The sequence below is a fragment of the Chelon labrosus genome, assembly GCF_963514085.1.
Source record: "Chelon labrosus genome assembly, chromosome: 4".
Taxonomy (NCBI): domain Eukaryota; kingdom Metazoa; phylum Chordata; class Actinopteri; order Mugiliformes; family Mugilidae; genus Chelon; species Chelon labrosus.
The window spans coordinates 21,215,820-21,236,178 of record NC_140340.1 but is presented as its reverse complement, the minus strand read 5'-3'; the positions used below and the strand labels follow the sequence as shown (position 1 = coordinate 21,236,178).

General features: G+C 42.4%; 1 protein-coding gene across 3 annotated transcripts in view; it reads left to right on the top strand.

Moving 5' to 3' along the window:
• The window catches only part of tasora (transcription activation suppressor a), a 35,832-nt gene extending 15,492 nt beyond the window's left edge, over positions 1-20,340 (top strand). The window contains exons 19-29 of one of the 3 annotated variants that reach the window (XM_084542448.1): positions 1,359-1,530; positions 2,370-2,879; positions 3,099-4,360; positions 5,110-5,232; positions 9,928-10,087; positions 10,239-10,347; positions 13,717-13,892; positions 14,027-14,176; positions 14,392-15,157; positions 17,597-18,091; positions 19,351-20,340. In XM_084542448.1, the coding sequence (XP_084398574.1) occupies positions 1,359-1,530; positions 2,370-2,879; positions 3,099-4,360; positions 5,110-5,232; positions 9,928-10,087; positions 10,239-10,347; positions 13,717-13,892; positions 14,027-14,176; positions 14,392-15,157; positions 17,597-18,077 (3,909 nt within the window). In that variant the 3' untranslated portion in view covers positions 18,078-18,091; positions 19,351-20,340. Of the gene's footprint in view, positions 1-1,358; positions 1,531-2,369; positions 2,880-3,098; positions 4,361-5,109; positions 5,233-9,927; positions 10,088-10,238; positions 10,348-13,716; positions 13,893-14,026; positions 14,177-14,391; positions 15,158-15,965; positions 16,003-17,596 lie in introns of all 3 variants that reach the window. The other 2 variants (XM_084542449.1, XM_084542447.1) reach the window with 2 other exon arrangements.
• The last annotated feature ends 19 nt before the right edge of the window (positions 20,341-20,359 follow it).

Genomic DNA, 20,359 nt, shown 5'->3' with positions numbered 1-20,359 from the left:
GAAAAGCAGAGAAAACATCTAAGGAGATTGTAGAAACTATTAATATTGGGTTAAGAACTGTCCAACGCATTATTAAAAACTGGAAGGATAGTGGGGATGATTGATTTTGATCGGCGATCACTTAAACGTTTGGGGGTTTCAGGCTGGGTTTTTGTAAAGCGTCTTGAGACGATTTGTATTGTTATTGACACTATATAAATAAAATTGAATTGAATTGAATTGAAATTGAAGAAAAACAACAGTAGAACTCAGGGCTATGTTTAATAGTGAAAGTAAGAGCATTTCCACACGTACAATGTGAAGGGAGCTCAAGGGATTGGGACTGAACAGCTGTGTAGCCTTAAGAAAACCACTAATCAGTGAGGCTAACCTGGAAAAAAAGGCTTCAGTTTGCTAGGGAGCATAAAGATTGGACTCTGGAGCAATGGAAGAAGGTCATGTGGTCTGATGAGTCCAGATTTACCCTGTTCCAGAGTGATGGGGGCATCAGGGTAAGAAGAGAGGCAGATGAAGTGATGCACCCATCATGCCTAGTGCCTACTGTACAAGTCTGTGGGGGCAGTGCTATGATCTGGGGTTGCTGCAGTTGCTCAGGTCTAGGTTCAGCAACATTATGTGTCCAAAGAATGAGGTCAGCTGACTACCTGAATATACTGAATGACCAGGTTATTCCAACAATGGATTTTTTCTTCCCTAATGGCACGGGCATATTCAAAGATCCAGGATTCATGGGGCTCAAATTGTGAAAGAGTGGTTCAGGGAGCATAATTTTCACACATGGATTGGCCACCACAGAGTCCAGACCTTAATCCCATTGAGAATCTTTGGAATTGGCTGTAGAAGGCTTTGTGCAATTCGACTCTCTCATCAATACAAGATCTTGGTGAAAAATGAATGCAACACTGGATTGAAATATATCTGGTGACACTGCAGAAGTTTATCAAAACAATGCCACAGCGAACGTATGCTGTAATCAAACCTAAAGGCGGTCCAACGAAATATTAGAGTGTGGCGACTTTTTTTTGGCCCGGCAATGTATTTCCAATAACCCCTAAAACTGCATTTGTCTGATCCATCCGTAGGTAGAAATCCATTAGGGACCACAGCTATTATAATTTTCTACTAACAAAATGATGTTGGTGTTTATTAACATACAGAGATCTCAAGTGGTAGCTGGGGACACATTTTAATGCCAGGTGGTAATGTCGATACTTAAAGCTAACCAGTTGCGGTCGGATTTCCTAGGTCAGATGTTACTGGAAGGTCTGAACTGGGTGTGAAATGAGAAAAGCCATGTGAATCACCACGGGAGGAAATTTCGTTGGGTTGAAAGGTGTTGTGGGTTTTTGTGTTTGTAGGAACAGATGGCGGGCAGCGTAAGCAGTTTGGAGGGTTTCAGTCCCGGCTCTCAACACGGGGAGATGAATTACCACTTAGCAGCAGGAAGAGGAGGGTCGGGGAGGAAAGCAGGAGTTTACGAAGAGGAGGAGCAAGAGGGGGAGATCCCGTGGGTCCTTATCCCCATAACAGGTCTGTCTGTCTGCCAACAATACAGTAAGACACACAGGTTACATCAAAAGACAAAACTAACTATTCTTACTGATTCACTGGACACTTGAATTAACAAACATTAACTCAGCCTGCATTCATCCCATACATCATATCAAAGCAAAAGAAAAAAACTGAAATTACGCCTGATTAAGTCTGGAGTCCTCTACCTCACATTCCAGTGAATTAGGTACAGTAGGACTGTCACATTCGAATGAGTTCACTAGTGCACCTACTGAACAGTATATCATCACTATGCATAGTCATTGTGTCATATTAGCTTCCATTATTTTGATCAGCTTTTTATTAAATAAGGATATTAGATCATGTAAAAAGATGTGTTGTGTTTTATTGATTTGTGTCTTTTTCATTCAAGATATTAGCATTTGAATAAAAATAATATTATACTATAATAATTATTATCTAATAAATTACTCATACATATATTTTGTCAGAAACATTTCAGAGATCTTTACTTCAGCTCAACACATCTTTTATTGAAATGTTAGGGAGGATAAAACATTTAATAAACAAAGTTCTTTTATAATTTCATAGTTTAAAAGAAGATGCTTAACACTGAATGATACCTGAGTCTCATTACACTGGTTGGAAACCGCAGATATGTCAAAAAAGTCCTGAAAGTACATTACATTACATTTGTTTGATTGACAAACAAATTAATTGACAATTGTTTGATCTTTAAGCGGTGCTGTATATGAACTTGTATGTAACAAGATGGCAGAGCTTTGTGAAAAAAAAAATGTTGCGCTTAAGTTGCAGTGCAGATTCTGACAAGACAGAAAACTGAACTCTGTCTGCAGGTCTGTGTTCGGAGAGGTACACCCAGAGCGACAGGAACATCCCTCAGGATCCCCGTTTCCAGCACCTTGCCATGACAACAAGCATCAGTACGACAACCAAACCTCCCAGGAAGAGCCCCACCTTGTCTCCCGATCCCAGCCCTCCTCTCTCCCCCTTCCAGTGTCCGTCCCCCGAGGCCAGTCCTCCACCCTCCCTATCCCAGTGCCCGTCACCTGACCCTAGCCCACCGCTTTCACCGTCCCAGTGTCCATCTCCAGAGCCCAGCCCCCCGCCTTCCCCGTCTCAGTGTCCGTCCCCAGAGCCCAGCCCTCCTCCGTCTCCCTTCAGGTGCCCATCTCCACAGCCCAGTTCCCTAACAATATCTTCTTCCCTGTGCCCTAAAACCAGCCCTCCCCCTTCTTTCTCACACTGCCAGCCCCTGGAGCCTAATGAGCTCATCCCACTTAATAAGAACCAAAGTGGTGCTAACGAGGAGCAGTTGGCACCAGAGTCCTCCAGGGAGTTTGCAGGTAACATCACTCTCTACTTAATCATTTCTTCATTTTAGACTTTAATGCAGTTTCAGAATTTGAAAACAGATATTTATCTTGGATAATTCGTTGTTGAAGTCTTTCACTTCACACACAGAGCTTATTATTCAAGTTCGTCTCAGGTTTTTCGTTAGGTCAGTGAGGACCTAACCCATGCTTCTTTAGTCGTTTAGTCTAACACAACTCTCCCTCCTTCAGGAGTTTGCAGTTACAAAGAAGAGAAACCTCAGGAGAAGCCATATATTTATTTATCCGTCCATCCATCCCACACTTCAGCTCCACAGCGGAGGACTAACTCCTCGCCATCTCCCACTGACTCACTTTTGAAAGATGAAAAAGAGAAACGGGCAGCTGAGAAAGGAGAAACCAAGGGCGAGGTGACGCACATGACGGATTTATCTACTGAAATGGAGCAAAGGGGGAACGTGAAGGAACTGGTTGGAGTTTCTTTGTTTTCTCCTTCTGTCTCCTCAACTGCTGCGTGTCCTCGCAGAGACATTGACAGCATTGTTGACCAACATCTGGGTGACTTCTCCTCTGAGGTACAGCTCCTCCTGCAGGAGGAGAGCGTCCACTACAGCTTCCCACAGTGGCCACACTCCACTATAAACCCCAACGCCACCACACCACAACACATGCTCCCACACGTCTCGGTGGCTCCTTTTTCACAGTATGTGTCTTTCTACAACCCCTGCCCCACAGTGCACAATTATGTGAGCTCACTGCAGGACAGCATTAACAGCATGCTAACGGAGTTTGAGGACAAATGGCCAGGCCACAAGGCTGACACGAGCCGGACTAGTGCCGACACCACGTTGGCTAACACAGTCAGTGCTTTTGTGGCCAGCGTCCGAGCAGCTAATGCTAAAACAGACACAGAGGATGAGGTCCCCGCTCTCTTAGGTGGACTGACAGCTGCTGACGTCGGTGCTTCAGTCAGTCAAAACCAAAATGAAGCATTGCAGCCAGATACAACAAACTGTAGAAATCTGCCAACTTCTTATGTAACTTTTTCTGTTCCTACCTCTGCATCTAGTTCTGTCTACACAGATGCCCTCTGTTCTCCTAACACATCGTCACAGTCCCAGTGGAAACCACAACAAAGTCACACAGTGGCACAAAACACTGCCAGGACAGGACTCTGTAATGATAGTGCTGAAGGTGAGAGTACGAACTGTGACATGAGTCTGTCAGGGTTCGGCGGTGTCTCCAAGCCTTGGACAGAACCTCCCCACTCCCTCTCTCCCTCAGAGCCAGTCTCCAGCTCCACATCTGCCTCCGTCCCCGGGCCTGGTACCGGCCCGGGACCCCCAGCCACAGCCTTGAGCTCCCTGATCAGCCAGCTGCAGCCAGAGGTGTTCAACAACCTGGTGGAGATCATCAAAGACATCAAGAAGAACTCCCTGCAGTTCTACCTCCACTGCACAGAGCCAGGAGACCAGGTCTATGAAGACGTCAAGGTAACCTGTGGGACGTCTCAGTCCTCCCGGATTGATAATCCAACAAGAACAGATGAGCAGGGAGGACAAGATACATATGAACATCTGTTATTATTTATTTGAATTTAAAACAAAATGACAAAAACAGCATTAAAAAAAACCTCAATAAAATAATTTAAACAAAGTTTAATAATCCTGTGTAGGATTCAGTCCAAACAGGAATGTGACAAGTTGCATTTGAAGATTAATTGTTATAGAATTATTTAATCTATTGAATGAATTATGAATTATGACAGAAATTAGTTGAATATGTTTTTGTTACTCAAAATTATTAAACATAGTCCCAGAGTAGACTAGTGCTCTATACCTCAGTTGCAGTCTATTAGGTTCAGTGCACACAGTTCACATCCATATTCATGGACCCATATGACAACACGATAATTTTAGCAATTTACGTGAAAAATATCATAGCTCTAAATGAAGGATTTTTTTCCTAAATATAAAAAAAAAATTCTGTGACCTCAGACATGAGCTGTACAGTGTCACATGTCCGTGGAAAAGGTGGTGACAAGAAGGATTTACTGGCTATGTGATGTGATCAAATATTTATAATCAAATAAGTAAAAGACAAATTTTCACAGTTAGACAGTAAAAAAAAAGATTTTATGTGTCATTGTCATTTAGTAAAATTTAAACCACGTGTCTGTTGTTGTATGACAACACTGTTTAATAAGAGGGTTAAAAATTTTGTCTGTACTGTCATGTTGCAGGATCACCTGTTAAAGCAGGGTAACGTGGAGCAGAGTCCTGTGTCCTTTTTGAACCAAGAGACGTCTGACAGCAGACTGCTGGTCGTCATTAAGAACAAGGAAATAGCAGGACATGTACACAAGGTATTTACTTCTACACACTGACATTTATCTGGACTCTGAAGGTACATTTACACTTACATACAACAATATTCCTACGATATTGTAAAGGTAAGGTAAAGTGCTTTATACAACGAAATTACATGGTTGGATGGAGGGTTGGTCCTAAGCCGCTGCGACTGCGTGCGCCCAATGGACTGGAAGCTGTGGTTTCCCACAGTATTTTCTTACAAACAATTTTGTGAAAAAACGGATTTCAGGAAATAATCTATTTAAACATGAAGCATCAGGAGTGAGTGTGGTTCATGCACCAGTTCTGTGTAAGATCAACGTTTGATCAAACATCTAGGCTACAGGTAGAAAACAGTATGGCATATAAAGTATGTGTGCCCTACAGAATTATATAAATTTCTCCATAAAAATGACTCAAAACATGAGCAAAGAGGCGAAGAAAGTAGGCAAAGAGAGGCCACTTATCCAAGAAAATGAATCATTTGTTCATATCTGTGAGTTGCAAAATTAAGTGAACCATTGTTTTCAGTATCTGGTGTGAACACAAACACCAGCATGTGTTGTGAAGATCAGACTGTGACAAATCCCTGCTTTTTTTTGTTTGTTGTTGTTTTAACAACATGCAGCGCTAAATGACACCTGGATCTCATTACAAAGATCAGATACACACTTCTGAACAGATTAACTGTAATTTGGCCTTGAAGTTAACTAGTAAACCTAGAGGTGCGCATACTTTTGCAACTCAGATACACTGTAACACTGGCTCATTTTCCTAGATAAACAAATGCACCAGTATAATATTTTGTTTAATTTGTTTGATTGGGTTCTCTTTGTCTACTTTCAGTAGTTGTGTGAAAATCTGCTGATCTTTTGAGTTGTTTTTATGTTGAAATGAATAAAATCATTTGAGCTGAAGAATAAACACACCATGTTTTCTGAACAACAACCTAGATGTTAAAGCACCCATAGCACCCTTTTTTTTTTGTCTCAGTACCTATGCTGGTTGTCTTACTATTATTCCCTCTAGCCATCCAGTCCAAGAAACCAAACCTTTGTGTTCACTGAGGTTTAATGTTCTGCAAAGTGGCACCAAATTTAGGTTGGATACAAGTTTCTGTGTGTGATAATGGGAGATAAACCAGGATCAAAACTGTTAGCTACTTGGATAAAATGTGTTGGGAGAAACTCTGCAAGTCAAGCTGCCCTTGTTTTCACCTTGTTTTTTTTGCATGCACCATTACCTGGATGACTGAGAACCTTCACAGACAATTGCTAATTGAGCTGGGCCCTTGTGGGACTGACATAAACCAGTCGTACCTACGAACATCCCTCAGGGGCTTCAGATCAGCTCTAACATCTGCTGTGAGACAGTCGACGCCATCCTGTTCTCCACAGTGAATGTCCTCGCAACAGTTGTGTTCATAACTTATCCTCTGTCACTGTGGACGTGTATTTATTTTATGTTGCACAATTAAAAATTAACAAAAAGGCAAAGATAACAATATAGTATTAAGTGCAGGAAGAGGCAGAATGCCCTTATGAGCTTGTTTAAATTGACATACACGACAATGTCACTGTCCCACTGTCCAAAGACATGCTCATTAGGTTCATTGGTGATTCTAAATTGGCCGTAGGTGTGAATGTGAGTGTGAATGGATGTCTGTCTATGCGTTAGCCCTGCGATAGATGGGCGACCTGTCCAGGGTGTACCCTGCCTCTTGCTCGATGACAGCTGGGATAGGCTCCAGCAGACCCCGCGACCCTTCACAGGAACAAGTGGTTACAGAGGATGAATGAATGAATGAATGAATGAATGAATGAATGAATTCTGATAGTTGATGAAAGAGCAACAAAATAGAGGGAAGTGTGCATCTTGGAGGTCGATACACTTGCACCTTCTTCTGAGAAAAAGTAAAATAAACATATCACTCTGAATGAAACAAATAAAACATGCTTATATACACAGGTGACCAAGAGAAAAACGTTAGAATAGAGCAGTTAAATGATTTTATTTAAGTATCTTTTGTAGAGTTTTATAGAGTGATAGTTATTTGCCAAATGGGAAAGGCGGCTCCATAATTTGTTACCCCTAAATCTTAGTGAAGATTGACCTCTGCAAGCTAAAACCTTTGGAGGATGAAGATTTAAAGACTGACTAGTTGAATTAAGTGTCGGCCTTGTGAATTTACCGTAAAGCGATTCAAGAACTGGTTGAGGACTATTACTTTTGTAATAGTATTAGGGTTGCAAAGGGGTGGAAAATGTCCGGTAAATTTCCGGTAAATTTCCAGAAACTTTCCATGGGAAGTTAAACTGGGGAATTTTGGAAATATTCCAAATTAGAAACTTTCCATGGGAATTATGGGAATTATTGGGAATTTATGGTAATTAACTGGAAATTGGGGGTAATTTAAACAAACTGTATCATATCCAAACATAAATGTAAATATTTTTTGTCATAAGCAGACATCCATGCAAAATAATACAAAAACATGACATTTCAACAGCCGAGATTTCAACAATCTCTTCTCCAGAGAGAATGCCCCTGTCATATACACTATATTACCAAAAGTATTCGCTCACCCATTCAAATGATCAGAATCAGGTGTTCTAATCACTTGGCCTGGCCCCAGGTGTATAAATTCAAGCACTCAGGCATGCAGACTGTGAAACAAGACATTTGTGAAAGAATGGGCCGCTCTCAGGAGCTCAGTGAATTCCAGCGTGGAACTGTCATAGGATGCCACTTGTGCAACAAATCCAGTCGTGAAATTTCCTCGCTCCTAAATATTCCACAGTCAACTGTCAGCTCTATTATAACAAAATGGAAGCGTTTGGGAAAAACAGCAACTCAGCCACGAAGTGGTAGGCCACGTAAAGTGACGGAGAGGGGTCAGCGGATGCTGAAGCGCATAGTGCAAAGAGGTCGCCGACTTTCTGCACAGTCAATTGCTACAGAGCTACAAACTTCATGTGACCTTCAGATTAGCCCAAGTACAGTACGCAGAGAGCTTCATGGAATGGGTTTCCATGGCCGAGCAGCTGCAGCCAAGCCACACATCACCAAGTGCAATGCAAGGCGTCGGATGCAATGGTGTAAAGCACGCCGCCACTGGCCTCTAGAGCAGTGGAGACGCGTTCTCTGGAGTGATGAATCACGCTTTTCCATCTGGCAATCTGATGGACGAGTCTGGGTTTGGAGGTTGCCAGGAGAACGGTACATTTCAGATTGCATTGTGCCAACTGTGAAATTTGGTGGAGGAGGAATTATGGTATGGGGTTGTTTTTCAGGAGCTGGGCTTGGCCCCTTAGTTCCAGTGAAAGGAACATTGAATGCTTCAGGATACCAAAACATTTTGGACAATTCCATGCTCCCAACCTTGTGGGAACAGTTTGGAGCGGGCCCCTTCCTCTTCCAACATGACTGTGCACCAGTGCACAAAGCAAGGTCCATAAAGACGTGGATGACAGAGTCTGGTGTGGATGAACTTGACTGGCCTGCACAGAGTCCTGACCTGAACCCGATAGAACACCTTTGGGATGAATTAGAGCAGAGACTGAGAGCCAGGCCTTCTCGACCAACATCAGTGTGTGACCTCACCAATGCGCTTTTGGAAGAATGGTCAAAAATTCCTATAAACACTCTCCTCAACCTTGTGGACAGTCTTCCCAGAAGAGTTGAAGCTGTAATAGCTGCAAAAGGTGGACCGACATCATATTGAATTCTATGAGTTAGGAATGGGATGGCACTTCAGTTCATAGAATGAGTAAAGGCAGGTGAGCGAATACTTTTGGTAATATAGTGTATAACAACCATTGGCTGTGCTGCCCATACTCTTAATCTTTCATTTAGCACCTAACTTACCAGATAGTTAGCTACTGTATTAATACATTTTTATTTAATATTTGCAAGTTAAACATTAATAACGTTATAGATCAAATATATTTACCCCATGATATTATCAAAACTTACTTGACTTTATATAGTCCGCGGGCTCAAATGTGTGGCTTCAATAGTCTTGTGCTTTGAGCTCAAAAGTGTGGCCTCCAGGCTTCAAGAAATCACCTGTGCATGTGATGGAGGAATGCACAGTGCATGTAGGGGGCGTGGCCTCAATAGCCCTGCAGTAAGCAGTGTGCTGTGTGCATGTGATTGAGGAGTGTACTTGCATTAAATCTGGTTGTTTTAGCCAAGACTATGCTACAATATATTTCCCCCAACTATATTTAAGTTCCCTGTTAAGGGCCAACCTTCAATTTTGTAAATTTCTTATTTATTCCTGTTTATTCCCATATATTCCCGTTAATTCCCGTTAATTCCCATATATTCCCGTTAATTCCCATGGAAAGTTTCCAACTTTGAAAATTCCCGGAATTTTGCAACCCTAAATAGTATTGATGTCATGGACTAGTCTTCTTGAAAAGCTGGTCTGGAGTCTACCCATTGGGAACTGATTCTGCTCCTCCAAAGATCTTAGCGACATCGTTATACACGTCACCTGAGCGCCGTGGAGATGAATTAGTTTGCAACAAAATGCTACTGATTGGTTGAAGGACTATCCAGTTGATGCAGAGGTATTTTTTTCTCTGTATTTGTTGAAACATGCCCTATAATGAAATTCACTTGCGTTCAGATGTTAATGCAAGGTCTGAACTAGATGGTCGATGGGAAACATGGGTTTGTTTATGTGCTTGTGTCTATGTCAGATCCCAGGTCTGGTGTCTCTGAAGCAACATTCCTCTGTGGCGTTTGTGGGAATCGATACTCTGGACGACATCAAGAACAATAGCTACAATGAGCTGTTTGTCTCTGGAGGCTGCATCGTCTCAGATGAGTTGATCCTCAATCCCGACGTCATCACTTGTGGTGAGTCAAGGATTAGAATCCAGTAATGCAGTTTCAGAATGTATTTTCAGTACATTTTAATGAAAAATCTGTCTTAATGCTGTTCTTTTGCAAATTATAAATGGAATACATCGCTGTTGTTTGTGCTGATTATTGTGATGATGTTCTGCAGATCGACTTGCTGCTCTGCTGATGTTCCTGGAACAGCACAGTTCTCTGGACAGTGTTTGGAGGTGGAAGATTCACTGCAAAACCCACAAAAAGCTGAAAGAACAAGCCAGGTACCAGTTCTGCATCTCACTGTATAATATACTCCCCCATAACACAACAGACAAAATTAATATTTTAATTGAATCCATAGTTTTAGCCCCATTGATGGATAATTCAACTTAATTACCCTTGCATTTTTTATTTTTTTTGCATGGTTGTCTGTCTTTTTGTCACTACATGTCATATATTGTTATTTTCTGATTGTGATAAACCACTCAAGTCCCATCATTGTCACTATTTGGTTTTGGAACTACACATATTTTCTGCCTGAAAACAGTTCATACAATAGATCTTCATTTTCAGTGTTATCTAAGTGTTACAGTGTTATCATAAAAACACAATGAAGCCCCATTCAGACCTCATATTAACATCCGTCCTGGGCAATTAGATGTGACCATCTTAAGTGTGAACACACCCAGGCCACATTTGACTGACCAGTTTTGGATGTGGTCTGGGACATATCTAACCTAATGCCTTTGATAGTATGAACACACAGTGAGTCCTGGGTCAAATTAAAGACCACCTACTCAACAGGGCTTATCTGTGGAAGAGGAGCTTAACTCATCATTCAGGAAAAAACACACACAAACACGAAAAGACAAAAGCACCCTAAGTGATATCTGTTTATTAGTAAAGAGAACCTTTTTAAAATATTCTGTCCTTGTAACTGTTAACTACCTAAATCTAAAATCTAAACTAGAATTAACAAATGAAAGTACAGTGCCTTGCGAAAGTATTCGGCCCCCTTGAACTTTTCGACCTTTTGCCACATTTCAGGCTTCAAACATAAAGATATAAAACTGTAATTTTTTGTGAAGAATCAACAACAAGTGGGACACAATCATGAAGTGAAACGAAATTTATTGGATATTTCAAACCTTTTTAACAAATAAAAAACTGAAAAACTGGGCGTGTAAAATTATTCAGCCCCCTTAAGTTAATACTTTGTAGCGCCACCTTTTGCTGCGATTACAGCTGTAAGTCGCTTGGGGTATGTCTCTATCAGTTTTGCACATCGAGAGACTGAAATTTTTGCCCATTCCTCCTTGCAAAACAGCTCGAGCTCAGTGAGGTTGGATGGAGAGCGTTTGTGAACAGCAGTGTTCAGTTCTTTCCACAGATTCTCGATTGGATTCAGGTCTGGACTTTGACTTGGCCATTCTAACACCTGGATATGTTTATTTGTGAACCATTCCATTGTAGATTTTGCTTTATGTTTTGGATCATTGTCTTGTTGGAAGACAAATCTCCGTCCCAGTCTCAGGTCTTTTGCAGACTCCATCAGGTTTTCTTCCAGAATGGTCCTGTATTTGGCTCCATCCATCTTCCCATCAATTTTAACCATCTTCCCTGTCCCTGCTGAAGAAAAGCAGGCCCAAACCATGATGCTGCCACCACCATGTTTGACAGTGGGGATGGTGTGTTCAGGGTGATGAGCTGTGTTGCTTTTACGCCAAACATAACGTTTTGCATTGTTGCCAAAAAGTTCGATTTTGGTTTCATCTGACCAGAGCACCTTCTTCCACATGTTTGGTGTGTCTCCCAGGTGGCTTGTGGCAAACTTTAAACGACACTTTTTATGGATATCAAGAAATGGCTTTCTTCTTGCCACTCTTCCATAAAGGCCAGATTTGTGCAGTATACGACTGATTGTTGTCCTATGGACAGAGTCTCCGACCTCAGCTGTAGATTTCTGCAGTTCATCCAGAGTGATCATGGGCCTCTTGGCTGCATCTCTGATCAGTCTTCTCCTTGTATGAGCTGAAAGTTTCGAGGGTCGGCCGGGTCTTCGTAGATTTGCAGTGGTCTGATACTCCTTCCATTTCAATATTATCGCTTGCACAGTGCTCCTAGGGATGTTTAAAGCTTGGGAAATCTTTTTGTATCCAAATCCGGCTTTAAACTTCTCCACAACAGTATCTCGGACCTGCCTGGTGTGTTCCTTGTTCTTCATGATGCTCTCTGCGCTTTAAACGGACCTCTGAGACTATCACAGAGCAGGTGCATTTATACGGAGACTTGATTACACACAGGTGGATTCTATTTATCATCATTAGTCATTTAAGTCAACATTGGATCATTCAGAGATCCTCACTGAACTTCTGGAGAGAGTTTGCTGCACTGAAAGTAAAGGGGCTGAATAATTTTGCACGCCCAATTTTTCAGTTTTTTATTTGTTAAAAAAGTTTGAAATATCCAATAAATTTCGTTCCACTTCATGATTGTGTCCCACTTGTTGTTGATTCTTCACAAAAAATTACAGTTTTATATCTTTATGTTTGACGCCTGAAATGTGGCAAAAGGTCGAAAAGTTCAAGGGGGCCGAATACTTTCGCAAGGCACTGTATTCATAGCACTGTGTGCAGTTGTGTATATGGTTGATTATTGATGCGATCATGTTGATGTGTGGAGTTAAATTATTTCCTCATTAGTGCCTGGTGCCTTAATTTCCTTTTTATTACTGGAGATTATTTTTCTCTGCTTCAAACAGCTCAGCAGGGACATTACATTAAGAGAGTATGGAAGCTTCCAGGGTAATCTGAACTCCAACTAATGTCAGGGCTGAGATCCATCAATAAATAATAACTTCAACGTGTGTGCTTTCAGTGAGAGAGAGACTTCACTGCTTGTTCCGAAATATGTATCATCTTCCCTGGCCCACACACAACAAACAGCTGTTCATGGTTCTGATGGTGAAACCATCTATACTTTAAGCCGGTCATTTGTTATTGAATTGCCCAGGACGGATGTTAATACAGGGTCTGAACAGGACATGATGAAGCTTAAAAACATTTACAGATATCGTTACCTACTATTTTCTTACTTCCCTACTGGATGAACATGTTTTGAGTTTTTGCCAGGCGGTCCCTTAGCTGTGATCTTGCACCGGAGCCTTTGTTTCTTTCACTTACATCATGAAGTCGCATTGAAACTGTTGCCTTTGCATGAAAACAAAAGTTACTGTCAGCCGAATTGTTGTAATGCTAAGGAAACATCTTGACATAAATATAAACAAAGAAATTACAAGAGGTTTTTATTTTGATGTTATTCTTGGTTCTTTTTTTGTCTAAGTGTTCAGATTTGACTGAGTGACAGTTCTGATAAGGACTGAGCATTTTGATTTATTTTTGAAATTTAAATGCAAAGTTCACCAAAAGGAAATAAAACGCACTATAAACAAATGGAAATATTGGTAAATTCATTAAAGCACACATTACTTTCTCCAATTATTAAAATAACTTGGTGAATAACTAGTTTAGGTCAGTTCCAGTGTTTAAAGAAAAACAGTGAACATAGACTCTAATACGTCTTCCTATTTCGATGAAGGATATTTGAGCCTTGAATGTAGGTCAGTTAATGTTTGTTTGTTTGTTTGTCAGGTTCAGGAGAGATGCAGCGAACCTGCTGGATGTGCTGTCGGTTTATCAGAAGAGGCAGATTGTAGAGTTCCTCCCATATCATCAATGTGACATGAACCATCGCTCACCAGACCTGGACTGTCTGATTGAGCTCCAGGCACGATACACTCAGTACCGACACACCATCTTCCTTACTGGTACGTACATGTCAGCTGCAGGTTCTTAATCAACTCTAACATCTAAGTACATGTCTTCATAGTGAACATGCTGCTTACCTGGGTATAGACTGCTATGAATTATTGATCTAACTTCTTTCTCTTTTTTAAATCAGAGGATAATTGTGAGAAGTTCCCTGCCTACTCCAGTGGAGGAATCATTGTGGCTGGTATTGAAGACATTCTGCACAACTTCACCAGACTGGTTGGTTGCCATGACATCAAGGACAAGCAGCCAATTATGGACGATCTGCTGGCTTCCAAAGGTCAGTTTATCCTCGTCTGCGACTTTTTATCCCTCTTTTCCATTGTCTGTTTCTGCCCTACTGTCCTTATTCTGTCCAACTGTCTCATTCTGTCCTACTGTCTTTTCTTCTACTGTCTCTCACTCTGTCCTAATGTCTCTCACTCTGTCCTACTGTCTCTCATTCTGTCCTACTATCTTTGTGTGCCTTTATTCAGTGCTGTCCTCTCTCCTCAGGTCTCAGCAAACAGTTGAGTCACGGGGGCTCGGTGTCGGGCTCTGATCGGTCCCCCTCCATCTTCCCAGAGCACCTACCCTCCCTCTCTTCCTCCGGCAGCCAACCACAACACCTCCTCCCACAGCCCAGCTCTGACCTCCTCTCCTCTCTCCCTCATACATCTGACCAGCTCGTCCCGGATGCCTCCTGTAAGGACGGGGCGCCGCATCATTCAGAGACAGACTACGAAGTTCTTCGTCTGGCCATCTCACAGCTGCGGGCCGAGCGCCAGGCTCAGCTGCAGAACCTTCAGCAACAGCAGCAGCACTTGGAGTCTCAGGCAGACTTGAGCATCAGCCCTCTCAAAAGCTTCCTCTCTAACACCATCTGTCCAGGTAGCAGTCACACCGCCCCTCCTCTGGCTCAGGGAGGTCCCGCCGCCTTACCCCAACTCACTCAGGGCAGGAAAGCGGTGTCGGCCACTCTGGAGTTAATTCACTCTGTGCTGCAGCCAGAGCTGACAGAGGAGGAGGAGAGGAGGGAGGACATGGAGGTTTGTCCCACGGAGGGACAGAGGAGAAGAGGACATCAAGACAGTTCTCTGGTGATGGCAGCGGGAGACACATCTACTCTTTTATCCAGTCAAAACACATGGACACACTCCACCAACGACCAGAGAGACACAAACTCGGATCGACAAAGAGAGTTGATATTTTCAAAAGCGGCTCAACAGGATGCAGCGTCCGCCCCTACCACAGCTTGTCCTGTAGCAGGCGACAGATCAAGGTTAGTGAAACAAAAACTACGATTTATTAAAAATATGATGGAATCTGTGACGTTTAAATCATAGGTCTGTGTCTTTAACATCCTGAAACATGAATGCTGGTTCGTACAGACAAGAGGCGCCTTCACTGCTTACGTAATAATCACTCACCAGCAAAGATGTAACAAAGAAAAAAGTCATAAAAATGATAAAGAATTAAAACTTAGAAACTTCACCTTATGGCAAGTATAACTGGTGTTTGTGTTTTTTTAGTTTCCTCAGGCAAACATGGCTAGTCCGTATAATAAGATCATTTATTCATTTAATAGAATTTAGTTTAATTTGAAAAGATATAATCCCAAGAATGGATATAGTTTCGTTGTTTAGTCTGTAAACTCCAAATTATCGTCCAAATTCGTCTTCTAAAAGGACCAGTGTGTCACCATTTAGTGACATTTATTACACAGAGAGGGCATTGAGCCATTCTTTTATATTAAGCTCTGATACTGAGCTGATTTATTTTTTCTCATGGTGGCAGCACTTACCGGTACCTTATCTCCAAGAACTTTCCAGTTAAAGCAACACAATGTGACTTTTGTTTAGAAGTGGGAACAGCGGCTTCTGTGGCCAAATGCAGTAATTACAGGCTTCAGGATCGGGCTGGGGTTAAAGAAATGAATTTTCCGATTCAAATTGATGTTCATTTGAATGATCCAATACCAGTATTGAATTCCGCTTTGTTCGAGGGAACTCCTATCAGCCACAAAATAAGCCAAAACACAAACGCACAACAATCATCCAAATACAAACCAGTCATTTTACTGTCCACAGCAACAGATACTGACATATGTGGACGTCTGCCGTTGTGGTAAGTGTCACTTTCTGTTGGCGCTGCGCTGCTGTTCTCAGATTTATCTTTCCGCGTTTCGCTAAATGTCTCAGATTGTAGCACACACACTTGCTCTGTTCCAGCTTTTGGTTTCATACTATATGTGCTGTTTTCAGGCCGGCTAGCTTAGCAGACATCACTGGCTTCTGCTTCTCCTTTGTGTGCTGCTCAGTGTATTGAGGCAAGAGGTGGAGAACAACCGTTAGCAGTTACCAGTAACCAGATCATACTTGATCAGCCATAAACATTAACTGGGGGGGGGGGGCAACAACCCCCCTCCATCAGATCTGTTGTTTTAAACTCAAATAGTTTGATAATGTTGCTTTAATCTCCTCACTGTACGCCCTCTTTGCTTGTTGCACTACATGTTAATCTGGTTTGTTGTGTGTCTGTTTATTTAAATGTGCCTGAAAAAGACCAGACATCTCAGCCATAACATTATGACCACTGATTTTCTGGTTCTCATGGCTCCTGTCAGTGGGTGGGATATATCAGGCAGCAAGTTCAACAATTTATCCTCAAAGTTGATGTTAGAAGCAGGAAAATGTTCAAAGTGGAAGAATCTGAGAGACTTTGACAAGAACCAAACTTTGATGGCAAGACGACTGGGTCAGAGCTGCTCCAGAGCTGCTGCTCTTGTGGGGTGTTCCTGATCCGTAGTGGTCAGTACCAATCAACAGTGGTCCAAGGAAGGAGAAGAACCAGACACAAGGTCATGGACCAAGGACAAAGATCATTGATGCGTACCCCCTACCTAAGCATTGCTGAAGACCATGTCCAACAGTATTTCAGCAAGATAATGCTCCCTGGTTCAGGAATGGTGTCAAGGTGTTGACTTGGCTTCCAGTTTGCCCAGGTCTCAGTCCAATCCAGTATCGTGGCATGTTCTAGACAAACAAGCCCAACCAATGGAGGCTCCACCTCTCAACCTGCAGGGTTTAAAGGATCTGCTGCCAACGTCTCGGGGCCGGATACCAACACCTTCAGAGTCTAGAAGAGTCCATGTCTGCATAATATTCAGCAGGAGGTCATAATGTTATGGCTGATTGGTGTGAATATTGTGCCAAACTTTACATTAAGATAAAGCTATTAGCCTAAGAATAGAAAGTTACTTTGAAGTAAGAGGTACCTTTTCTGTAAATGTTGACCGTCATTGAAACATGGTGGATGTTCAGGGGTAACAAAACAAAACCAGAGCTATCAAATGCTACATGAACACAAACAGCTGCAAGAAGAGTAAAATATATCCACAAAAACAAATCTGAAAGAATGGTGACTGGACTACTTGGGGTTTCTTAAAGATGTTTAATCACAGATGAGTATCTGGGTGTTAACAGACTCAAGTCATATGAGTTTCAGGTGGATAAAACCCACAGATGTTCCTGATAAAAACCTAAACTCTCCACCAGACATTTAGAACTGAAGACTCTGATGAAACATCTTCATGAAACTCAGAAGTAAAGACAAGTGTAAATTCTACTCGTCTTTACTATCAACCCTCCCCCCAGATAGTTTTCATGACTTCCTGTATGCTGCTGCTGCTGCTGAATCTCTTCCTGTGTCCTTCCTGCAGAGAGACACAGGAACAGCCAGTAAGAGAAGCGGGAGCACCACCAGCACCGGCCAACAGCTCAGCTGGTGGAACCAAGGTAGCAGAAGGTATCACCACGGTAACAGACCAGCACCGACACCTGCAGCAGCTGAGCAAGCAGCAAAGACCGTCACACCCACACCTCCGTCCCCAGAACCAGCAGCGGGGCGTCGGGCTCCTGCAGCCTCCTCAACTGCCTCGACTCCACAGCCAGCATTTCTCTGCTGGCCCCATGCTGGGGCCCCTGACTGCCCTGGGGGGGATAAGAGGCCTCCTGGGGCCTGCACCTGTCTGGCCGAGTGGTTTAGGCCCCACAGGTGCTGGCGCCCTGGTCTGGGGCTTCCAGCCAACCGGCAGGGACTTCAGCGGGCCGAGGCTGCTGGGAGGGTACCACAGCTCTGGGGGTCAAGGCAGCAACAGATACAGAGGGGGCCAACGAGGGGGCGGCTTCAATGGGATGTAACGTCAGCTGATCAGGTAGAAAACCAAAATCAAACTGCCTGGTTATCAGCTGAATCCGAGTGTAGTCAAAACATCACACCAGAACTAGACTGAAGACAGAATGAATGCATGGTCACACACTGCAGCTCCAGAGGTTCAGCTTCTCCATGACTCTGGATGTTTCACTCACTCAGGGTTCAATAACTTTAAAATACAAACTCAACAAAAAAAGTTTCATGTTATATCTAAGCTGGGAAAGAGCTGATGTTGGATTTAAAATAAGAAAAACATGATGAGCAGGTTCCTTTACCTAAGCTACGTGGCGCCTGCAGACATTTGTTAAACAGTGTTTTTGTAGTTACTTACAAGGACAGAAGGGGGACACAAATGTGTGACGCTGTGGCTTTAAATCTGCTCAACATTTTAAGGATTTAAAGAACGAGCTGTGCTAAACGGCTAATCACAAACCAACTGTGAAAAAATGTGGAAACGCAGGTATTTGTTTTATGGATTTATTTTCTGAAAAATGAAAAATGTCGTTATTCCCCACGTGCCAAAGAAAAACATCCTACGAGACTTGGTTATTTTCAGATCTAAAAAGCTTAAAATCTTCACATTTAAGATATTGAAAACAGCATGGGGGAAAGTTTCTCATAAACAACAGCAGTTGCCAGTTTAATTAGCAATTTAATTTTGTGGTAACTGATTATTTGATTATTCATTTTCAACACCACAGATATCATCATTAGCTGCGACTGTCACTCATGTTTACTGGAGATTAAGAGAACATTTTTTTTGGCTTTACTGAATCACCTCGTTTCCCAGCCAGACATTTTCTGCCAATCCTGTAATTTCTCATGAACCCGTGAGCGACTGAAATGTCAAGGAACAGGAAAAGGTCCCCTAAAAACTAGATAACCTCCCTGAAAGCCTCAAATGTATGAGCGCCACTTCAATTTAGTTTTAATAAAAGCTATCCCTTGGATCACTCTGCAGACTGAGTGCTCATAGAGGTGTATGTGTTTGCCGTGTGTTGGGCCTCATTGTAGAAACCAGTTTAGTTTCCCTTAAAATCACTAAGAGACGAGCCTGTATCGAGGCTGTAGCGCAGCTTTTAGACGTACGTGGGAGATAACGACCACAACAGTTTATTTAAATGTAGGCAAAAGAAAAAGAAGCAGATCAGCACTGAGATGTACATATGTTAATTTCTGGTGTTCAGGTTTAATCTGTTCAAGAGCCTCTGGGCTTTTAATATGACTTCTGTTTTATTAACGTACACTGCTCTCTCCCAGCTTTCATGAATGCACCAAAACCCTGACGGTTTGTTTCCACACTCTGGGAAAGGAGAGAGAAAGTTTTTTTTTTTTTTTTTCCAGACACAGAAGTACATTTTTCTTATGAAAGACGTTTTCTACAGCAAGGACATTATTTGTGGAAACTGATGCTGTAAGAAAAAAAAAAAGACAGACTGCCTTATATGTCTTCCACTAGAAACTGTTTATATCTTGTAAAAAGCCATTAAGTTTTTTGTACTGAATGTTTGGTTTGCTACCCTGTGTTCAGTTTGTTGTGGTATGTAGAATGAGACTCTGTAACTGGTTTTAACTTGAAAATCATTTTCTATGTTGTTGTTTTTTTTTTTTTTTTTACAACAGGTTTTTGTATTAAAACTGCCTGCACAAACGAGACACTTTGCCTCGATGTCTGATTGAACTAACGGAGTTTGGAGGATCGTGCTTCGTTCAGAGCTGTAGTAACATGCGTCCTCAGTGATCTGATCACAAGTGGCCAGCTTAAAGTACAGACGCATCGCTCTGATTAACAGAACAAGACTCTTTAATGTCAGTTTATTCATTCATTCATTCATCTTCTGTAACCGCTTGTTCCTGTTAAGGGTCGCGGGGTCTGCTGGAGCCTATCCCAGCTGTCATCAGGTGAGAGGCGGGGTACTCCCTGGACAGGTAGATCGCCAGTCTATCGCAGGGCTAACACAGAGAGACAGACAACCATTCACACTCACATTCACACCTACAGCCAATTTAGAATCACCAATTAACCTAACGAGCATGTCTTTGTACAGTAGGAGGAAGCTGGAGTACCAGGAGAGAACCCACACAGACACAGGGAGAACATGCAAACTCCACACAGAAAGGCCCAGTCAGCCCATGGATTCGAACCCGGGCCCTTCTCGCTGTGAAGCATCAGTGCTAACCACCTCGCCACTGTGCCGCCCTAATGTCAGTTTAAACTTTTTTAAATTAATGACCAAAAAAAACAGCATGCTGTGAGTATTCACTTACC